The sequence below is a fragment of the Podarcis melisellensis genome (genome assembly GCF_964234715.1).
Source record: "Podarcis melisellensis genome assembly, chromosome: 5".
NCBI lineage: Eukaryota > Metazoa > Chordata > Lepidosauria > Squamata > Lacertidae > Podarcis > Podarcis melisellensis.
In genome coordinates, this window is record NC_138537.1 from 52839987 (window position 1) to 52863043 (window position 23057).

Genomic DNA, 23057 nt, shown 5'->3' on the forward strand with positions numbered 1-23057 from the left:
TCAAAGGAACCCACTTAAAAAATAAATGTGCATCTTTAATAATGAGAGGTCCACCAATCTTTGGCTATTCATCAAACGTGTCATCTGAAGAATTTTTGTTGCACAAGCTAGACAAATGGTATTATTTTGATTGAGGAGATCCCTTTCAAATGTAAGCTCAGCCTTTTGGCCAACTATTCTCACAAAGGCCTAGGCTGAATGGAAGAAGAACCCACAAACATTTGAAACTATCCTGTATTATAATATTCCTGGAGTATCTTGATGTATGTAGAGGGCAATGCCTTGTCCTTCAATTTGTGTGTGTGTGTGTGAGAGAGAGAGAGAGAGAGAGAGAGAGAGAGAGAGAGAGAGAGAGAGAGAGAGGAGGGAGAGGGGAGAGTGTGTATTTGCATGAAACATTTGTTTAATAACCTAACAAAATGTTAATCTCTAACATTATCAGACTGTGTTTGGAAATCTTCCAATTGTTCCCTTGGTTGTTAGAATGCAGCAATCCTGCTCTAAACATTTCCCAACTAGAAAACACAGCAGCTAATCCTTTCTCATTTTCTTTTCCAGGCAGAATATGAAGTTACTCCAGATGAAAAACTAGGAGAGAAAGGCAAAGAAATTGTGATGAAATACCTCATCCCAGAGGTAAGGAAACACCTGAAAAGGTAGTGCTAAAAAATGCAGCAGGACAGCTGCAAGCAAGGTTCTTGTTCTATTGTCTAGCAGTTCCTGTCAAAATAACATGCAAAGAACAAGATCAAGGCCTAAATTCAGGGAAATTGTGGGGTAAACCCTTCTGGAATTGCATCGTCTCAAATGGAATCTCATGGCTGAACAAATACTGGTGTACCACACCAACATTTCTTGCAAAAACCAGCATGTACAGACCATCAAAAAGGAGTTGGGGAAATCAAACATAGTGGCAAGACTAAAATTTATTAGAAGATCCCAATGAATTTCAAGCATATGACTTCACAGCAGTCATGGCTGTCAATGAATAAACCCTGTTTTCTAGGCATGTGGATTCTGGTAAGAGTAAAGAGGGCTTGTTTCTACACACAATTTAGGGTTTTCCATCATCTCCTCTGGTGGCGTTTTGACCTGCTGTCTCCGTACTGTTGTTCTGTGCAGCCAGCTTGTGTTCTGTACCACGCACATTGGAAGGTGTTAAACGTATCTTCTGTTTTCCGAGAACACAGTTAAAGATACCCTGCCTTTCGAAAAGCAAACACACAGCAAGAAACAGCCCCTGACATTAAAACAAGTGGGAAGCCAGGTATTCAGACTTGTCTTTAAAGAACAGTAATTCCTGTTTTTGAACTACTGGCTTATGTCAAAAGTACATTCCCTTCACATGAAGAGTTATATTGAGCACTGTTGCCTCCTACTGGCGGTCAAGCCGTCTTCATAGAATCATAGAACTGTAGAGTTGGAAGGGACCATGAGGGTCATCTAGTCCAGCCCCCTTCAATGCAGGAATCTTTTGCTCCAGGTGGGACTCAAGGCCATGACCCTAAGATTAAGAGTCTCGTGCACTACTGGCTGAGCTTGTTGTCATAGATTCTGACAGTTACTTTCCCTCAAGACTGAGGCAATTTCTTATTATTCTTGCGTGGGGAGATACTTGGCCAAAATCCTTTTATTTTCCCCACATTCAGCAGTTACTAACTTCCTTTCACTCTGGATTAGGGGTCATTAAACTTGAGTTGGCTCGAACAATTGGAGTTGTTTGTTGGAATATGACAGCATTTGTCAATCTTTGATGCTTGTATTGGACTGCATGTGCTGTGTGGTGTATCCACTAGATGGCAACCCTAGCAGGACACAGAAACTCATAGATCTGGTTAGGTTGCAGCTGGATGGAATAAACATCATTGGGTTTCTTGTACATTCAGCGCCTTCCCTCAGCCTCCCTGCGAGATTATCTGCCACTAAGCAGTAAGTGCTCTCAGCCTTGAGTATGTGAATTATCCTACTTTTCCAAAAAGAGTTACGGGGCCCCGGCATCATTGCTTAGATTCTTTCACTGTGGAAACACGTTTGACCCTGGGAACAACATGTTACGCTTTTTCAAAAGTGTCCCATTTAAAATTTAAGTGATACAACATGCTCTGGCAGGAGAAAAGGCAGATTTTTGCTTTGTTTTGTTTAGTCAACAGTTTTCCTACCATAAATTTTTCATTGGTTTACGTTTTCTCTCGGGGAGCTCTTTGGAACCTGTTTTTACTTATTTAGTCTGGTTAATATCAAGTACATGAGAATGTGATGCCACTGTTGCTGCTGCCCATTCAGAATCAGTTCTAAACCTCGTCAGGTTTTTGTCTTGCCTAGGTGGCATTCGACTCCACACCAGAAGCTTGTAAACTGATGAGGGCTAATAGTTGAAAGGGCCACTGTTTTGTAAGGAAAAATGAGGCTTTCCTTCCATTTTTTCAGATGCCATAGTTCACTCAGTTTGATTTCTCTTGAACTTTGGAAACAAGTGCTGCATGCTGAGTGATATCCTGGAGGTAATAAAAGCTGGTAAGCACCACTAAGTAGTGCTGGCAAATGTGGTGTATCATTCTCATACACATTACCAAACAATGCTTTTTCACAAATCCACTTCTCACGTTCTCAGTGTTCCTTGCATTAAAGACTCAGATCTCTCAACCTTTACTTTTAAACAGCACAGTCCTATGCGTGCCTGTTTAGAAGTAAGTCCTACTAAGTTCTGTGAGGTTTACTTCCCAGTAAGTGTGTGGATTGCAGTCTAAAGCTCTTAATAGAAATTTCCACTACATTTCCCCCCATTTTAGTGTCTTTCTACATATGTACATAAGGAAAGTCAGACATGCTGGATGTGAAAAAGAGAAAACAATTTTCAGATCATTTCAGCAGTTCAGGATCGACATTCTTAGTTGTGTTTGCCACATCTGTGAAAGCAAAAAATAAAATAAAATGCAGTTTCTATGGGCTTCTTCATAGAGATGCTAAAAAACTGTTCTTTGTTTTCCTCTGTAAGTAACAAACTTTAACTTGGAACATTACTGTAAGAAGAGCTTTGTGTGTGAATTTTCAACATGACACATCTTTTTGAAAGATGGTTGATTTCTAAGTTCATAGCAAATATTTGGTTCAGATCTGCTCCCACGTATTAATAGCTTCAGTGCTGTCATCTTAAACTGTAGTCCAGCTGCTGTGTGTAGCAGAAGTTGCTTTGGAGAGAAAGTTTACTGCAAAATAAAAATTAACCTCACAAGTCTCGTTTTGTCCCCCGCACACTACCATACACTTGGCAGAAAGCAACGAAATTGTATTTCTGAAATACACCATCTGATCCAAATATAACAAGCTTTGGAAAACTGTACCCAATAATTTAAAGAAGTGAGTGCTCTCAGACAAATTTTGGAAACTCATATCCTTGTAATAGCCGTAGTAGTGAAAAAGTCTCAGCTCTACAGAGTTTTCTAAGCAACTGCTATAGAACCATTGGTTCAAATAATTCTGATCAGGCTCTAACCTAAATCAAACTGGAGGAAAAAGAGGGATATGGAGAAAGTAGCCTACTGTACAAAAGCAGTTTGTACAATAATTGATGTTATTTGTTCCATCCAGTTTTTCCTCTCACCTGGCCCACCAGTGCCATGTGGCCCTCGGAAAATGGCTCGAAGGATATGTGGCTCTTGGGCTGCAAAGTGTTTCCTATCTCTTTTCATGGCTTGAGGTTCCTCCAAGTTCCTCCATTATCAAAATGGAGGGTTTTTTTTGTCTAGATAAAGCAGATGGTTCCCCCCTCTCCATTGCTTCTGTGGATAAAGGGTGGGGATTTTTTGTGGGCAACAATTCATACTGCTCAGGGTGAGAGCCTGGGTGGATTGGAAAGCAGGGAGAGAAGGGTGTTAAGTTGCTCAAAAGCCACAGGGTGAGTTAAGTTGGTACAGAATGGGACCTTCTTTGAAAGAGAGACAGGTGAGGAGAGAATGGGTTGCCATAAGTGAAAAACAGGATGGGAACTGTTGCTAAAGCCAGTGGTTGTTTATTCTGTTTAAATCTGTTTCAGTACCTTGTGTTTGTTTTTACCTAGTTATTCAGCTATATTGGAAATTTCAACATGTTGTTATTGTAGTTTTGCTTGTTTACCTTATTACAGAATTGTTAAATTATTGTTTACTGGACCTGTTTATGTGATTTTGTGGGTTTTTCATATTGTTTTTCTATGCCTAATGTGTGTTTTTTTTATTACTTTGTTCCTTGCTCTGGGATTCCATAAAGAACGGGCTATAAATAATTTATATGCAAATAAAACAAATAAACAAACATTCCTTTAGGAAAGCAACAAAATACTGAGATGGGTGAAAAAGTGATTTCATTCACAGATAATTTGGAGGTAATAATCCATGTGTGAGCCCAGACCAGACCTGGTTCCTTTGGGACAAGGAGTGGGGCCATGAAGTTAACTTGTTAAATGAATGTTGCCCTTCTGCCTATTTTTCATTGTCCGTCTTTCATTATCCTGGCAGAAAAGGTGAGGCTCATACTCAAGTGAGCCTTTCTTTCTGTATGGTTTCCAGATAGGGGTTCTAATAATTCTTTGTGCAAAGGCCACTTTTGCGCTTTCATTGTTCCATTGTGGTGGGGCTCTGCAATTGTTCGTTCTGCTTTGAGAGTTAAAACAAAAAGAACTCTCACTGGTTGAGGGCAGAAAACACAATCTCTCCCACAGACAATGTTCCCAGTGATTCACATCTGCTCAGAAGTAAGTCCCATTTGAGTTCAAGGGGGCATGCTCCCAGGTAAGTGGGTATAGAATTTCAGCCTCAGTTGTTTTGGCTTGGCCTTGAGGTCCATGGACTCTTGTCAGAAAAAGAAATTTTGCAGCACCCTTGTGGAAACATGAACAATATTAAAAAGCAAATGTGCAGCAAGTACTGAGGGAGACAAGCCACATTCGGATGATCATGTCTCATATTGATTATCCAAAATACAAATGTTCTGTTTCAGCCACGCATGCACCCCTTCACCCCTTTCTTTGCCGAAGCCAGGAAGCCTCTAATTACTCACGTTTCCCTCTTTTGTCCAAGCTGGGAAAGTGTGGTTGCCAGCTTGGGATCAGTCAGGTTATTAAACTGTGGTTTGAAATAACTTTGTAGCCAGGATGGGGCAAATGGCACATACCCACCCACCAGGACGTACGTGTGTGTGTGTGTGTGTGTGTGTGTGTGTGTGTGTGTGTGAGAGAGAGAGAGAGAGAGAGAGAGAGAGAGAGAGAGAGAGACGGTTTGTCTTTTTAATTTGTGACATGGTAGATGTCCATGTTTAAATGGTGGCCTCCATTTAAAGAACGACAATTTGATTTAATAATGAGGAATTGCAAAATAGGACCCTCTGAAAAATTCAGTAAATAAGACAGGGCAAGCGCACAACAAAAGACTTATCAGGAAGTGCCCCACACCCAAAAGTCTGTTTACTCAAGACTTTTTCATTATGAAGATGAATTTTTCGTTACAGTGGTACCACTGGTTGCAAACGGGATCCATTCTGGAGGCCCATTCGCAACATGAAAAGAGCGCAACCCACAGTGACACATCTGCGCACGCACGGGTTGTGATTTGCCACTTCTGTGCATGCACGTGATGTCATTTTGCGCTTCTGCACATGCATGAGTGGCGAAACCCAGAAGTAACCCTTTCCGGTACTTCCGGGTCACCATGGGACCTAACCTGAAAGAACGTAACATGAAGCAAATGTAACATGAGGTATGACTGTATTACAATCACCCTATAATTGCTTCAGTAGGCTGGGGGGGGGGAGTCTGTATGGTAACTCTTGAAGAGTTAAATATTAGACCTTTATGTTATGAGGTAGATTTAGCCTCTGTTTTTCAGTTTCCATTTCAGTTGTGTTCTCTGCCCAGCTAGCATAAATAAAAAAGCATGTTTGTTTGCTTATTCTGCGGAGTTTGTTTATTCTGCAGTTGTTAACGGTGAATAGAGCAGAATTGGGTACTTATTGCTAAAGGGTGAAATAAAATGCTTTCGGGGAAATAGCTACCCTAAGTTATCCTTTACTCTTTTAAAGCACTCACTTTACTATGGCTAGCTGTCTGAGTGTCCAGTGTAACTCAGGCCTAATTTCTATCTTACCCAATGTGTACAGCTCAGCATGAGGTCTTTTCAAGATTTCTGGGCATAAAAATCAACCCAGGAACTGGTTAAAAAAAATCCAATTGCTTACCATAATTAGTTTCCAACCACTTACTTAGCCCTTTATATAGCAATGACTTAAACATTTCCCCCTTGATTGTCCGTCAGGAAAGAAAACCTAAAGGTCAGAAACACAACAAACACACCTGAAAGTACTTTCTCTCTGCCCTTTCCTAAACTTGTAGCTTGTACAAGTCTGTTTTTCTGCTGGAATCTAAAACCGAGATACCTAATCCAGCATCAAAGCCATGCTGATACTCAATTTCCTGTTCACTTGACCTTTACAGAGTCCATTGTGTAAGTTAACACCCACGGCATGGAGGAGAAGTGAAGAAGATTGCTGTGTTTCCATTCCACCGGCCCTCACACCCTTTTCCCTCAGGGAGAAGGGAGGATTGGCTGGCACTGTGCACCTCCCCTCAAAAATGCCCCACAGAGGTGCCAGTTTGCCCCCAAGATTGATAGGAGGCCCGGCATGTGTGTGACATCTTGCATGTGATGCGCACCGTCTGGAGGAGGCTGAGTACTCTGGAGAGCCGGCTACTGAAGCTGCATGCCAGGCCCCTTCAAGATTGGGGGGGCCCCAGTCCCCTGCTAACAAATATTGAGGGGGCCAAGGGATCTTCTCTCCCCTAGGGTTGGTATGCTTGCCTAGAAATGTGGCTGCCGCACCAAACATAGTAGACTCACTACTGTTTTATCATTTATTGAATCCTGGCTTGTTCTGGAGTCTGTGATCAGACAAAATGGGGATATATGTCCACTTTGGAAGAAAAGTGGGAAACAGAAGCTTAACGGTTGGATCTTGTCCTCCATAAATGGAGGAGCAAAGGGGCTACGTATGCAGGTCAAAAGCTTTTCCTAGCTCAGTTTATTATTGCCCAAACCAGGCCAGAACAAGAGCACCACTGGAAGGAATGCTGTGCGTTCACCCACAGTGTAGACTTACTCAAGAAGCTTGGCTTGCGTACAGGCCTGTGAGAGGGTGACGCTGGGAATTCAAGGTAGAAAATGTCAAAAGCATCCTTTTCCTGCTTCTGTATTCTCACCATTTCAGCAAACCCACTTTGGGTTTCAGATTTAGCTTCTGTTGTGGAATCAAATCTGGGGGGCCGTGAGAGTTGAATGCGGTTATAGCTGAACTGGCTGCACTGCCATTTCCCCTTTCTTCTCTCCGTTTTCCCCTTGGCTGTAATAGACCAGGAGAAATGCCTGCATCCGTCCCACAATGCCACTATGTGCTGCCTCCGCACACCACCCCCGCTAGCCCGTCTGGGTGAAAGCTACCATCCCTGGTTCCCCTAAATCATTAGCTCATTATCTCCTCTCTCTCTCCCCCAGCATAACTGCTTGTGATCCATTGTCTGAAAGATGCTATACAAAAGCAAATTGATTGGAAATTGCTGTTAAGACACTCTATGTGCCATTAGGGCTTATATTTGGACTCAGCTGGGTACTAAAAACATTGCTGAATAGCGGGGCTAATGTGCACTGTTATTGCCATTAATGTACTTTACAGATTCTGAAGAATAACAACTGCAGCAGCTTTATGATCTGAATTCCTGTTTGTTATCCTTCTCTTCAGGAAATGCACATAATAATGGAAAGGTTTGCAGGAGGTGAGCAGGACGAGTGTATCATTGGAATCCACCCAGAAGAAAGAGGGCAAGGGGGGAGAAACATGCAGGTTGTTCAGTAAAATTGTTCCCTTTGTTTTTCTAAACAATGATAGGGTGACGAAGGAAGGACCTACTCTTAGAAAGGGGAAATTACCTTATGCTTTCAGCTGAGGAGTGCATAAATGCTTTGTTTCTCTCGAGGGTTGTAGAGAGAGGGGAGAACATTACAGCCATATTAATCAAAGGGTTGCCTTTCTTTTGTGTTTCTTGTGAACACACAGAAATGTACTGTTGGCTATGTCAGTGGTAATGGTGGGTTGTAGACAACCATGTCTGTGCACAAGCAGAACAGATGCCGCTTGTGCAAAAGAACTTGATCATCTCTCCCCTCACCAAATCTGCTTTGGAGGGACACACACACCCAGAAAAGTTTGTGGCGGCACTTCAGGTGGAGCTGAGGAAAAGGAAGTTCCATTGCACCAGCAGGAATCTGCTCACACAACATTGAATACAGCCCCTTAATTTTGATCAGGCAAAAAAAAGTTAATTGCAGCAATGGTGTACTGGAGAGGAAAGCAAACCTAGGTTTTGAGAGCTTTTGGGTGTGCAGCTCTGAATGCCACCCAACCTCTGTAGCATGCTTGTGACACTTCTCAGTGCTGACGTAGCTGCCACATCTGTCCTGACATCTCCGCTTCTGCTTGTGAGCAGCACCCTGCAAAACATCAGCTGCTGTTTTAAATATCACTGTAAACTGCTTTGATGTGGATTAAGTGGTGATGTTCAGAAAGCGCATGCTCTGCTTATGGACAGACCCGGAGTCTAGGCATCTGCTCTTAATTATCCCCCCCCAAAAAAAGTAGTAGTTATAATAATTGCTGTGTTGCACATCCTGACGTTTGTGTGAATTGGTCCAGCCTGCTTCCTGTTTTGGGTCATCATATCACATGGTTTTTAGCAATAGGTGCAATTTCATATTATACCAGTCCATTTCTAGCAAATCCTTCAGTCTCGTTCCCCCCATCCCAGGACTTACTCTGTTTCAAATGGTGCTCACGCCATGGAGCCTCATCTCCTCCCTATTCACCTTTTGCTAGGTAAGAACTCTTTAATTTCAGTTTAGAAAAACCAAGAAGCCACATGGGTGTTTGCCAGCAATGCATTTCTGAGGGGCAAAAGAACAGCTCAAGGCGTTTCACATTAATGACTTTTTCTCTCTCTGATAAGACTTCCATGGATTGTTTTTTTTCCAGTGTGCTCACTTCCTCAAGCAAAATTCAGCAAACGGGTCAAATATCCAACCCGCTCATTTTCCATTTATAGGACTACCTCCAAGCAACAGAACACCCCCACCCCCTTGATTGCAAATGTGCCTAGATTTTTTTTTTTTTAGATTATTCAGTATATATTGCTGTAGCTTTAAGACCAACTCGCAGAGGGCCTCTAACAGGCAAAAACTAGTCACATGACTAGAAGGGGGGGATCTGAGTGCCACCTGAGGCCTGTTGTTAGTATCAATAAAGTTGAGTCCAAGGTCTCAGATGGAAGATGAATGAACATTATGAGTGTCTTGAGGATCTGGTGGTTCTCTTGTGTCCCCCCCCCCTTTTGCTAGGTTCTTACGGGTTCAACTTTATGGGTGATATCCAACTAAAAACATTTATTTCTGTGGGTCTGCTCTGAATCTGGCTTAGTTGAGTATCAGCCTATGTAGCATACTCCAGAAATAATCTTGATGTCCCTGAGAAATCAGTAAATTTCAACAAGCTTCAGTTTGCCCAATTATTTCAATAGCTTCTTGCTCTGCATAGGATCAGACCACTGTCCTAACGAACAGCCTTTCAAGGAACTTTCTTCAGGCTTAGGTGTAAAGGGTAGGCCCACTCCCTGCAAAAAATCAGTCTTGTGTTGCTAGATTAATGGAGGGATTGTAGCTTAGTGCTTCAAGTACATGCTTTCCATTCAGAAGATCAGAAGTTTGGTCCTTGGTGTCGCTAGGCTAGGGCTGGGAGAAAACTGTGTCTGAACCCCCGGAGAGCAGCTGCTAGTTAATGTAGGCCAATGGTGGAGGATCAACTTCACTGGGATTCTCCTACCCCCAACTTTCTGTGGTCTTGTGCCTTCTATCATTCCCAGTTCACATTGGCGGCCTTCTTTTCCACAATAGTTGCATTAGCAGTGCTGTTAACCTTACTCCTCCATGTCAGTTTTCCGTGGCCAGGATTTATTATTAATAAGCATTTTTCCCATCAACAGAGCTGTGCTATAATATAGGATCTCAGTGGGACCTAAAAATACCCCTTGAAAGACCAGCTTGATTGGGGCTCATTTTGCTTAGAATTGGTGGCTTTCTCACGGTCTCCCCTGGCCCTATCTTCTAATCCCTTACCCACTGTTTATAAGCCAAATGCTACTTTAACTAAACATTTTTGAGAATTTCTCTCCTGATTTACTATTGGCAACAGTATGCAGTCTGTTCTGTTCCATATATCATTGTCATAGGAAAATAAATATCAGTAACCCATGTGTAGGCGTGTGTGTGTGTGTGTGTGTGTGTGTGTGTGTGTGTTTTGAGTTGAACATGAGGGCAAAGTTCTGTGACCCAGGGTCTCACATTGAGGACACTAGATCTGCTTATTCAAAATAATTTTGTCAGAGGCCCAGACAATGATCTGGAAAACACATGGAGCAGTTACGTGGATGGAACTAAGCAAGCTTCCTCTCATTAGTACCCTATGAATGTTCCTGTGAGTTCCTATGGAGAAAAGGCAATGCAAGACGAACATCGTATCTAAATAACGCACATCCACATTCTTTCTGCACAAGGCTCTGATGAATGCTGACTGGAATTACTTAACCGGGGATCCATAAGTTTCACAGCAAAGTATATGCCGCCTGAGGTTGTTTAAATGTGAAAGTTCCATCTTAATTCTCCCAATTTTTGCAAAGCAAAACTGACCACCTCACAAGTGGGAATGCATTTTTACTCTTTCAAAACTGATACGTAGGTGAGACTTTGGTGGTTATAAAATCTGTGTCATATTTTGAATCCTGCACTACTTTAAAACACACACACACAATTTATATGCCACACCTTCAGTATACTCTATTCTTCTGGGTAGTACAATAACAAATAGAAAACAATAAAATAAAGCAGATAAGACAAGAAAATTTAAAAAAAAAACTGCTAGAAGAAGAAGAAATCCCTGCATTAGTAGTTTTTTAAAAGCATAGGTAACTAGAAGTATTTCTGTTGGGGATGTAACAATGATATGAATGAGGATGCCAGGCAGACCTCCCTAGTGAGCCAATAGGAAGCATTTCAAAGAATGAGGAGCCATTATTAAGATGACTGCCCCTCCAGTTACCACAAATGAAAGACTCACCTCCAGCCTCTATGTGCTCAACGCTGTCTCTTCTATCAATTATGTGGGATGGAGAAGCTTAGTTCTACAAGAGATTTCTTCCTTTTCTTCCTTCTGGTTTACAGTACAGTGGTACCTCGGGTTAAGAACTTAATTCATTCTGGAGGTCCGTTCTTAACCTGAAACTGTTCTTAACCTGAAGCACCACTTTAGCTAATGGGGCCTACCGCTGCCACGTGATTTTTGTTCTCATCCTGAAGTAAAGTTCTTAACCTGGGGTACTATTTCTGGGTTAGCGGAGTCTGTAACGCGAAGCGTCTGTAACCTGAAGCGTCTGTAACCCGAGGTACCACTGTATAATAGATCTGGGATTTTTAAAAGCAGATTTCCCCGTATCAACTTACGGGGGAGATGAAAGAAGCTCCACCTGCTTCTTTACCCCTTTAACAAACTCTGACCTGAAGCTGTGGTAGAAAGGCAGATGGAAACAATTGCTGGAACATCAGTGATCTTCTGCCAGAGCAGTGTGGGGACCTCTAGGTGACATTTTCCAGACTTGATTGCTCAGCACATGCTTTTCAATGAACCTTACCCTAGTTGCAAGGGAGAGCATAGCAGCAGGTGCACAGAGGGACAGTGGCAAGATACCTGGACAGTTTAATTAGGGGCTCAACAGAGATCGTACTATAAAGGTGATGCATACAATTTATTATTACTCTAATTTAAGAACTTTGGAGTGTTTCCTCTTGGTTAGGTTTTAGTTGGCTTTTCCGTCCTGCTGTTGACCCCCTTTCCAATTCCAAAGTTTGATGATGTTGATGGTAACAACAACTTCTTAACATTTAGTGTCACTCTCACATTTCTGGACATATTTGACAGTCACTTTTAACTCACTGCTCTCAAAATGGCTTTGTTCAAAATTACTGCTTTACATCCATCACCTTAGTAATCTGAGTCGTAGATGTTTCCATTTCCTTTCAGCTGTTTTCCTCTCTGCCATGAAAGCTACAAAGGCTTTGTTATACAGTGGTATCTCTAGTTGCGGACTTAATCCATTTCGGGGTGCTGTTCGCACCCTGAAAAGTCCTCAGCTAAAGAACCTCTTCTGCGCAAGTGCACGGCACGATTGAGTGTTACTGCACGTAGCGCACAGATTGCTTCTGTGCATGCACGACCAGTGAACCCGGAAGTAAAAAGTTCCGGGTTTGCCGTGTACGTAAGCTGAAAGTCCGTAAGAAGAGCAGAACACAACACGAGGTATGACTGTAGTAGGTGCCAATTTGTGTGATTTTAAAAAAATCAATCACTATATAAGAGGGTGATGAATAAAACAACAACAACAGAAGCAAAATCTCAAAATGTGCTGTGGAATTAGTTTATTGAAGAAAAGAAACCCCACAAATCTTTGAGACCAGGGAGCATTTTCTATAGCTGGCAGCATTGTTTTAAAGTCAGATGTGAAAAGACAAGTTGCCCCAGAAGAAGAGTAGAAATATTCAGCCATCCACCTGTTTTTCAGCAGATTACCAGAAAAGATCTGTGCTTTTCAGTTTCATTTTAACTCCCAGCATTGTTTTCTGAATACAACAACTAGCCAAAACAGACCGTTCCTTTTCTGATAACTGGAGAGTTTGCCTCCATCCTCCCCCCCCCTGCAGTGAGGCTGCTGGTGTTGCTGCTGTGCTGTTGCCCCAACTCAAGTGGCTTGATAAATCAGGGGAAAAACAGCCTGTTATTTGTTCAAAGGAGAATTCCAGATTTGATGGGGCCCTTCTTCATTGGTGGGCCCAGGTGGTGGCAGGTATAGCTCTAAGCAATACCAATTGGCTACATAGAGGGGACCATCTTAATTCCTCGCAATACTCCTGATGTAGCAACATTTTAAATGAGGAATGTTAAATCACAGCTAGATGCAGCTGCTTAGCGTAACAGTGTGCTAGGCAGGTGAGAAATGTGAAGGTAGGGGAGGGGTGGTGCAGGGTTATGTGTACATCAGTGGTGGGCCCTACCAGGACGTGGTGCACTGGGAGCCACCTCAATAGGCCAGGTACAAATTCTCATCCTGATTGTCCACTCTGAAATGTACCTGGATCATCTCCCAGCCACTCACACGTTGTTTTCACTGAAAGCCGCCCAGCAACCATCTGCCTCCCCACTAGCGCTGTCTTCCTCATCTCCTTCTAACATTTTGCACGCACTGCAATTATGCCTTAAAAAAAGAAAAAAGATCCAACTCCATTATTGCTGTCTCCTTTGAAGTGGAGTGAGAGCGCTGGCTGAAGACGAGCCTCCTGTAGTCTCTTTCCAAGATGCAAAAGGTTGATCTACTGGCAGCAAAAATAATGATTTTGAGTACGGTTATGACAAGTCTTTTAACTATTCATTTCCAACCTTGAGGTTCTGTATGCATGAACCATACTGTCGAATGGAGACATTTTGCACTCCAAGGAGTCATGTAATTAGCAAGAACAGCAGTGTTGATGCTGTTGAACAATGGATAATAAAAACTTGCTTGCTTGCGTGTTGGGTTACAGCAATTTGTATCTCGCCTTTCTACAGAAGCGGTATTTGAGGCGGTCCACAATTTTAAAAATAAAAGCAACGAAACTACAAATAAAACAGTGAATTCTAAGAATAGCAGCAGTTTATAACAGCATATTAGTGCTTCTAGGGGCGGAAATTGTTTTTATTTTCTTTAACAAGATTTAAATGCCACTTAATTAAACAACAACAACTTAAGTGGTTTGCATAAAACCATAAGAGGTTTGTGTCAGGTGTGATGGGACGATGAGCTGCTTGTGCGTAAAATGCAAGTCCCTCAGAGTTTGATCAGGTTTTCAAACCTCTGCCTGTGACGGAGCCCCTCCAGCATGGCTGCGTCAATCACTAGTAGAATCCGAAAGTGGCTGCTTTCGGAAACGTTTCCAACATAAAAGCTCCTTAACGGAAACACGTCGTCTGGCCTCTCGGCGTGACAGTTTCCGTCGAGGTGTGGGTGTCCCTATAGGAGGTCCTGAGACCTCCCCACTGGTTTCGCTTGAAGCGTCTCTGAGCCATCCCTCCGACTCACTTTCCCTTGGAGTTCTTGCTCGCCCTCTACTGGTTCCCTCTTCCGCTGCTACTGCTCTCTCAACCTCAGGGAGCCTTTGCACCTGCGGCGCTTTAGATGTCAGTTCTCTGACATCCACCTCCCCTCCAGGGCCCCCTTCACCCCCTCCCGTCTCCTCTCCTACTGGCGGTGAGGAGGTAAAACCCCTGAAAGAACCTCCCTCATCTTCCGACGTCGCGAACACTTCCTTCCACTTGTTGCTGTTCCTACTCTCTAGGTACTCTTCGTCATCAGAGTCCACTCCATCTTCCAACTCCGACTCCGCGAACCCTTCCATTTCCTCTTCCTCATCGGTGGTGCCGAAATACTCCCTCCTAAACCTTGCTATAGGCTGAGGTTTCCTCGGGAACCTTTGGTGGAACGTTTCTGTTAAAACCTCGTCATTGACTTCCTCTGCACTTACCCAGGTGTTTTCTGACTCCGGTTCCCCTTCCCACGCCACCAAATACTCCACCTGATTACCCTTCCACCTGGAATCGAGGATTTCCGCTACATGGTTGCGGCGTTCCCTCTCTTCCAAGGCTGGTCCCCTGACGTGCTCCCCTTCACGTCCCCCCCTGTATGGTGACAGTAACGACCTGTGGAACACTGGGTGCAATTTCATGTGGTTGGGTAATCGGAGTTTGAAAGCTACCGGGTTGACCTGCTGAATCACCTCAAAGGGTCCCAATCTTCTGGGCCTCAGTTTCTTACAACCCCCTTTGAACGGCAACCCTTGGGTTGACAACCACACTTGATCCCCCACCCTTATGGTTTCACCTTCCCTTCTGTTCTTGTCTGCCTGCTTCTTATATTGTGCCTTGGCCCTTTCTAAGTTGAGCTGGAGCTGCTGATGGATGGCTTCCATCTCTTCTACAAAATGTTCAGCCGCTGGAACGCTCCATCTCTCCCCTCCTTCCCCTGGAAATGCCCTGGGGTGACACCCGTAATTAGCCAAAAAGGGACTCATCCCTGTGGACACATTCTCCGCATTATTGTAGGCAAATTCTGCCAACGCCAACTTTTCGACCCAATCGTTCTCTCTGTCATTGACATAACACCTAAGATATTGTTGAAGAATGCCATTTGCCCTTTCCGCCTGCCCGTTGGTTTCAGGGTGCCGGGCAGTTGAAAAATTAACTTCCACGTGTAGCAAGCTCATGAGCTTCCTCCAGAACCTGGAAGTAAATTGTTTGCCTCGATCTGAGATCACCCTCGAGGGAGCCCCGTGCAACCTAAAGATATGTTCCACAAACAACTTCGCCGTTTCTTCCGCTGTGACTGCATGTGAGCATGCTACAAAATGGCACATCTTAGTTAACAGGTCTACTACTACCATGATGGCTGTTTTCCCCTTGGACCTTGGCAGATCCGTCATAAAATCTATTGATATCGCTTCCCAAGGCCGTTCTGGTGTGGGTAAAGGTTCTAATAACCCTGCCGGCGCCCTTCTTTCCCCTTTGGCTCGCTGACATTGGTCACACCCTCTTACATACTCCCTTACATCTTCCCTCACCTTAGGCCACCAAAATTCCCTGGTAACCAACCACATGGTTTTGTGTTGCCCAAAATGTCCCGCCGTGGGGCTATCATGCAACTGCTTGAGTACTCTCCCCCTCAATTCACCTTCGGGTATATACAGTGCCCCTTTGTAATACAATGCCCCATTTCTTTCCTCAAAACCTCCGGGGCTCTCGCCCTCCCCCCTGAGACCTCTGAGCTTATCCTGGGCATATTCATCATTTTCCGTTTCCTCCACCAGTTCCCGTTGCCCCACCAGCGCCGCCCCACACACCCAGCGGTCCTCCGGGATGACATGTCTCTCTTCGATCACCTCCTCCCCTTCCCAATATTCTGGTTTGCGTGAGAGCGCATCCGCCCTGACGTTTTCTGGGCCTGGCACATAACAAATCTCAAAGTTAAATTTGGAGAATTCCTGTGCCCATCTCACTTGTCGTTGGTTGAGCACTCGAGCTGTTCTCCAATACTCTAAATTTTTGTGGTCGGTGCACACTTGCACCTTGTGTTGTGCCCCAATTAATAAATGTCTCCACCTCCGGAATGCTTCGTGAATGGCAAGTAGTTCCCTGTCATACACCGTGTAATTCCTCTCGGACTTATTCAGTTTCCGCGAGAAGAATGCACACGGTCTCCACTCCGACGCACTCCTCCCCGGTTGAAGAAGGACCGCCCCTATAGCCCGGTCGGATGCATCTGTTTCCACTCTCATGGGTTTTTGTAAATCCACATGCAGAAGTTGTTCTTCCGAGGCGAAAGCCCTTTTCAGTTCTTCAAAGGCTCGATCCGCCTCCACCGTCCAAACAAATTTCTTCTTGCTGCTGAGGCAGTCGGTGATGGGCGCCGTCAAGTGGGCAAAGTTCTTGATGAACTTCCGATAAAAGTTCCCAAACCCCAAGAATCTTTGCACGTCCTTCTTGGTCTTCGGTGTCTTCCATTCCAGTACCGCTTGAACCTTGCCTGGATCCATGGCCAATCCCTTGTCTGACAAGCGGTACCCCAGGAATTCCACCTCCCTGGTATGAAACTGGCACTTCTCCAGTTTCACCCACAGCTGGTTGGCTTGCAGCCTGCCCAACACTTCTCGAACGTCCCTCACATGCTGTTCCTCATCTTCCGAATACACCAACACGTCGTCTAAAAAGGCCACACAGTTCTTGTAGAGCAAAGGTCCCAGAACGTGGTTTATAAAAGCTTGAAAACAGGCGGAGCCCCCTTGTAGACCGAAGGGCATAACGAGGTATTCAAAGGCTCCCAAAGGGGTAAACATGGTGGTCTTCCATTCATCTCCCTTCCTTATGCGTATCAGATTGTACGCCCCCCGCAGGTCCAGTTTTGTAAAAATCTTTCCCTTCCTTACTCTGGTCAAAATGTCGTCAATTCGGGGCATAGGGAAAGCCAGGGGCTCCGACACTGCATTGAGGGCCCTAAAGTCACACACCAGTCTCGGTTTGTCTGTGTTCTTTTTGTCCACAAAAAACACTGGGCTGCCCCCCACCGCTCGGGACTCTCTGATGAAACCTCGCTTCAAGTTTTTGTCAATGAACTCCCTCAGCTCCTGCATCTCCCTGTCTGACATGGCGTACAGCTTGCCTACTGGGAGTTGGGCCCCTGGGAGTAGGTTGATTTGACAGTCAAAGGGTCTATGCGGTGGCAGTTTGTCTGCTTCCCTTTCGCTGAATACGTTGCTCAGATCTGCGTATTGCGGGGGCACCTTCCCTTTGCCCATCACTTCCATCCCCGCTAGGGTGACTCTGTCTCCTCCCGAGACCTTCCCCTCCTTGCAGTGTTCTAGGCAATGCGCTGACCCAAAGGAGACCACCCTCTGATGCCAGCCCACTAGCGGATCGTGTAGCGCCAGCCAGCTCATCCCCAAAATGATGGGCGCTCCTCCCAGGATGGCCACATTAAACGCTATCTGTTCGGTGTGCCTTGCCACTCTCATTATCATCGGGACAGTCTGTTGGCTAACTTCTCCCCCCAACAGCTCTCTGCCGTCAATCGTAGTCACCTGCAAGGGGTTACTTAAAGGGATGGTCTGTATCTGGTGCTCAGCTGCAAACTCCTTACTCATGAAATTACAGGAGCTGCCTGAATCCAAAAGCGCCTTGACCTTTAGTGGGTGTCCGTTTGGCAGTTCTAGTAACACCTCTATCACTAAAGCAGGTCTGGGAGGTTCTGGCATGGGCACTTTCATTGCTCTTTGGCCTGGCTGCTGTGCCCCGACGGTGGCAGCCAGGCGTTGGCTTTTACTTGCTCCTTGCTTTCCTCTTCCTTTCCCCCAACAGCTCCTGCCATCCCTTGCCATTCCTTTCTTTGTGGGCAGACTCTGGCAAAGTGCCCTGGCTGTTGGCAGAGATAACATCTCTTGGCGCTCTTTCCCTCCTTCTTCCGCCCTTCACTGGGATTTGAAACTGCGCGCGCCCGCGCTGTTCCAACTTCCATCGGCTCTGCCGGCGGGAAAGATGGCTCTGGAATGTCTGGAATGCGGAACTCCCTCCAACGGTCTCCTTTCCCTTCCCGCCTTTCCAAAGCCCTCGCCTCCTGGCGCGCTCCTATGGCCAGCGCAGATTTGGTTAATTGGTCCATAGACTCCGCCCTGGGCCCCCGGGAAAGCTCATCTTTGACGGTTGAAGAAAGCCCCTCTTCGAAAAGCATTTGGATGGGCTCCGCCGATAGGTCCCACCCCAATTTATGAATCAGCATAGTAAATTCAGTCCAGTACTCACGGACAGATCTGCTTCCTTGCTGGCAAGCCATTAACTGCCTTCGCACCACCCCCTGCTCAATATCGCTGGAAAACATCAGGTCCATGGCACGAAAAAACTTCCTCGTGTCCTTTAAGATCTCATTATTCGCTGCCATCAGGGGTCTAACCCAATCTTTCGCCCCGGATTCGAGATGGCCAATCACATACGCCACTCGCGATTCCTCGTCGGGGAAGTCATCAAACTGCAAGTTTAGAGCGTATTGCATCTCTGTTCTAAAGGCATGATAGTTCCTGGGATCCCCCCCGAATTTCTGCACCAATCCTGGTACCTTTCTGGCGAGCGGGGTGGTTTTCTCCTTTCCCTTTTCTGCATCCTGAGCCCTCCTCTCCTCAAGCCTCGCCGTTTGCAGCGCCAACTGGATCTCCAACGCTCTGTACCTTTCTTCCAGGCTTGGACCCCCTCCAGCTGCTCCTGCACCCCCGGTTCCGGCTGGGTTGCTCATGATGCTTCTCTCTGCACAAGCTGGCTTTCGGTGACTTTCGGATTGCTGTGATGGGACGATGAGCTGCTTGTGCGTAAAATGCAAGTCCCTCAGAGTTTGATCAGGTTTTCAAACCTCTGCCTGTGACGGAGCCCCTCCAGCATGGCTGCGTCAATCACTAGTAGAATCCGAAAGTGGCTGCTTTCGGAAACGTTTCCAACATAAAAGCTCCTTAACGGAAACACGTCGTCTGGCCTCTCGGCGTGACAGTTTCCGTCGAGGTGTGGGTGTCCCTATAGGAGGTCCTGAGACCTCCCCACTGGTTTCGCTTGAAGCGTCTCTGAGCCATCCCTCCGACTCACTTTCCCTTGGAGTTCTTGCTCGCCCTCTACTGGTTCCCTCTTCCGCTGCTACTGCTCTCTCAACCTCAGGGAGCCTTTGCACCTGCGGCGCTTTAGATGTCAGTTCCCTGACATCAGGTGTGACAGTTCAGGTGTTACAAAAGAACAACATGACAACAGTAGTGGACTTGGATACTATGGTACCCTGTGTGAGGCGAAAATTTGGTAAGCACACCCTCAGCCCTCATGCTGCCTTCCCAAAGGTGAGTAAGAAGCACCCTGCATTGGGAAGGAGACACAAAAGATCTGGCAGGGTCCTAGAGGCCTCCAACCTCCTAGCCAAAGCTGGGAAAGTGTAACTAGGTTTTGGGAAGGAGGTAGGAGGCTTCTAGGACACTGTCAGAGCCTCATGCCTCCTTCCCAAAGACCAGCACCTCACTTACCACATAGCACTGTCCCAGTGACAACCCTGTGGCAGCCTTGTAATACTCTCCTGAACCTCTCAGTGGTGGTCACTGTCATCAACAATGGTATCCTGACAGGAGTGGTGGTAATAAATGCTGTGTTGTGTTGATGCTACTCACATCTGGGAAAAAGGACCCAGAAGGTGATAATGCTGGGGTACTACAGCTCTCCCCTGCCTTACCTGTTGTCAGTGGGATTCCAAGGGGTTGCATCTCAATTACTTGGTACTATTTTACATCTTCACAAAACCACTGTGCAAAGTCATACAGGGATGTGCCCCACAGAGTCGGGTGCTACCCAGATCATATCTCTCCTGTATATGTAGCTCTAGGGAGGCAGTGGAAAGCCTGAGCAGCTGTTTGTTGGCTGTGAAGGACTGGGAGAGATGGAGTAGGTTGAAACTTAATCAAGGCAAGACCGAATTATTGCTTGTGGATGGACAAGGATGGCTTACAAACAAGAATCAGCTGGTGCAGAAAAGGTTAGTTTACACCCCTTCCCCATCCCCCAAATTCCCCAGCGAATGCAGGATTGGACCACACATCTTGCTGAGATTGTGTCTTGTTTTATATACTCATGTGCTTGAAATTCCACCGTCGAGGTCACTTGGGGTTTGAAGACTGGGAAAGAGTTAAGCATTGTTGTTTCTCTGCTCTCCCTCATGGTTTAGTGGAAGTGGCTTTTTTGGTTCAAAACAAAACGCTTGGCTACCACTGCACATTTGCAACATGCAGTTTGGCCAGATATCTGTAGATGTGCCTTGGCAGATGGATCCGGTGGTTGTCTTGCCTGGATTCATGTGGGTTCCACACTTTTGCTTCCTGGGGAAAGTGGTTCCCTTTCAGAGGTCTTAAGGAGCATTACGTTTCTTTGTGCTGCGGAAAGCTTGTTTTCCAAGTCCTAGATCGCTTTAAATGAAGAGGAATGTTGCTGCAGTGTTGAGAAAACGACATGCAGAAAAGTACTTGACCTGCCAGCCAAGCCTCTCCATGTAAATTAAACTAATATCATTTAATCAGGCTCACGCTGGACACTGTTCAAAATCCAGAGCATCACAGTTTAAATATTCTACCGCAGCTGTTGTTTGTCCCAGAAGTCAGAGCTGAGGAAAAACAGATCATGCCACTGTAATTGTGTATCGTCTTCCATGGAAAACATGGTCGTGGTCCCCCTCCATGTCCCAAGCGCTGTTAGGGAAGCTCTCGCTTGGAGGGTTCAGATCAGCCTTTAACTTTTGGAGCATTTTCAGGGCTTGGGGGATTGTAATGCCATTTTCTTCATCAAAAGCCCTTTCTTCGGTCGTGTCCATTCTCAGTGAGCCCAAACCTTGGAATTCATTTTCAAATGAAGAACAAAATAAGAGCCAATGAGTGCCCAAGCACATTGGCTTCCATCTTGCACATTCAGAACCTGTGCAGGTACAGTTCTGCCCACCTGACTTTATGCTGAGCATGAGAAGTTTGTGGAGAAGGACATGTTCACAGGACATGGATTTATGGTATGAAAACTGCTAGTGTTGGTGATCGCGTTCAGAATATTTTTCACGCATTAATACCTGGAGCCTTTTGGCCCTGAAGTATCACTGCTGCGTTCGGCCAGCCGTGGGAGCCTTGTGGGCTTTGGTAGAAGCTACTGAATGTGCAAGATGGAACTGTTTCTTCACTTCTTCCTGCTGAGGTTCAAACTGAATGTGAGCGTTTCTCGTGAATTTTGCCCCTGCAAAATAAATGGGGGGGGCTCCTGCAAACCTAGGATACACCATGGTATATGGGGAGGGGGATCCTATCTCTGTGTCCCTGCAATGGCCCCAGTTGGTATAAGAGTCTTGTATCTGCATCACAGAAGTGGGAAGAAGCCTCCCTGGTTATGTTAAATCGTTTTAAGCTTGGAACACTGTTTTAGAAGCCTTTTTTGAAAGCAGACATTTTTCACACCATCTGTTGACTTGCATTCCTCAAGTTTTGCTAAGAACATGTTAACTATTATACATACTCTCCCTTATATCTGTACCCTTTTGAAACCAAGAAACAGCCTTCAATGCAACGACCAGTAAGGACAGGTAGGAGCCAGTTTAGGGGGGAAAAGTGAAGGCTTTGGTTTGCCTTTGGCAAGTTGTAAGGAAAGATCAGAGGCGAACCTTTATGACAATACAGACTTTCCATAAAGTAGCTAATCAGTTCCATGGTTTGTGCCAGAACAGAGCCAAAATTTGACATGAGTTGGAAAGGTTGAGATTAGTTCAAATTCCCCCCTACTCCACCCTAAACTGCATCATTTTCATTCCTTAGCTTTTGTCTTTTGTTCCACAGAGATAAGTTTTTAAAGCTGGTGTATTATATAGGTTTTGCTTTTTGTTTTTTTTACAAAATGGTATGCCTTGATTTTGCAAAAAAACAAAGCAAATAAATGTACATTTATTAAAGAACACACTTTAAAATAATAAAGTACAAAAAAGGGAGCAACTGGAACAAAACACAACATCAAATTGAAAAGGAGTGTAAAACAGACCACGGCTCTTTAAAAAGTTCTATCTCTATAACAAGGCCTCAGAGGATGCAAACATTTGGAGGACCAACAATTCAGTAATGTAGCGATTTGAGTGGCTATTGAGTAACAGGACAGTGACAGGCAGCTATAGCCCCTGCTGAATCTCTCCTCTGAAAAGGAGGAGTCAGACACAGCTTCCTCTGAAGACTGTAAAGAAATAATGTGTCTCACATGGGAAAAAGCTCTCCTGCAGATGCAATGGGACCTGGCCATGTAGGAGCAAACAGAATAAGTAGTGCTTGCTGTCAACATTTGCAATTAGTTGGTCTGTTCACAATTCCCATCAGTATAACAAACCACCACCTTTGGCTTTGATCTTTGCTTTGATCTTTCTTATTGTTGATCCCTTAGCACAGTGTTTCCCAACCTTGTGCCTCCAGCTGTTTTTGAACTACAACTCCCATCATCCCTGACTAGCAAGACCAGTGGCAAGGGATGATGGGAATTGTAGTCCAAAAACAGCTGGAGGCACAAGGTTGGGAAACACTGCCTTAGCAAACGGATGTTTGCAGATGTTCAAAATGATTTTGCTTTACCTCCTTTACCTCCTCTTTACTGTAACGCATTTCCAAGGTGCACTTTTACATGCATTCATTTTTTTAAAAAAAATTTATTAAGATTTCCATGTAAATACATATAAAATTCACAATATAGTATATATTATAACATATTTTCAGAACTTCTTTGGACTTCCTCACGTCTCCCGCACCCATTTTCATCATTAAAAGTTTTTATCCGCAAATTAT

The 23057-nt window shown here is 45.0% G+C and overlaps 1 protein-coding gene across 2 annotated transcripts in view; it reads left to right on the top strand.

The window, feature by feature from the left end:
- The window catches only part of GRK5 (G protein-coupled receptor kinase 5), a 153426-nt gene that overhangs the window by 88148 nt on the left and 42221 nt on the right, over positions 1–23057 (top strand). For both annotated transcript variants that reach the window (XM_081912752.1, XM_081912751.1), the window contains exon 4: positions 559–636. In XM_081912752.1, coding sequence (XP_081768878.1) covers positions 559–636 — 78 coding nt within the window. The remainder of the gene's footprint in view (positions 1–558; positions 637–23057) is intronic.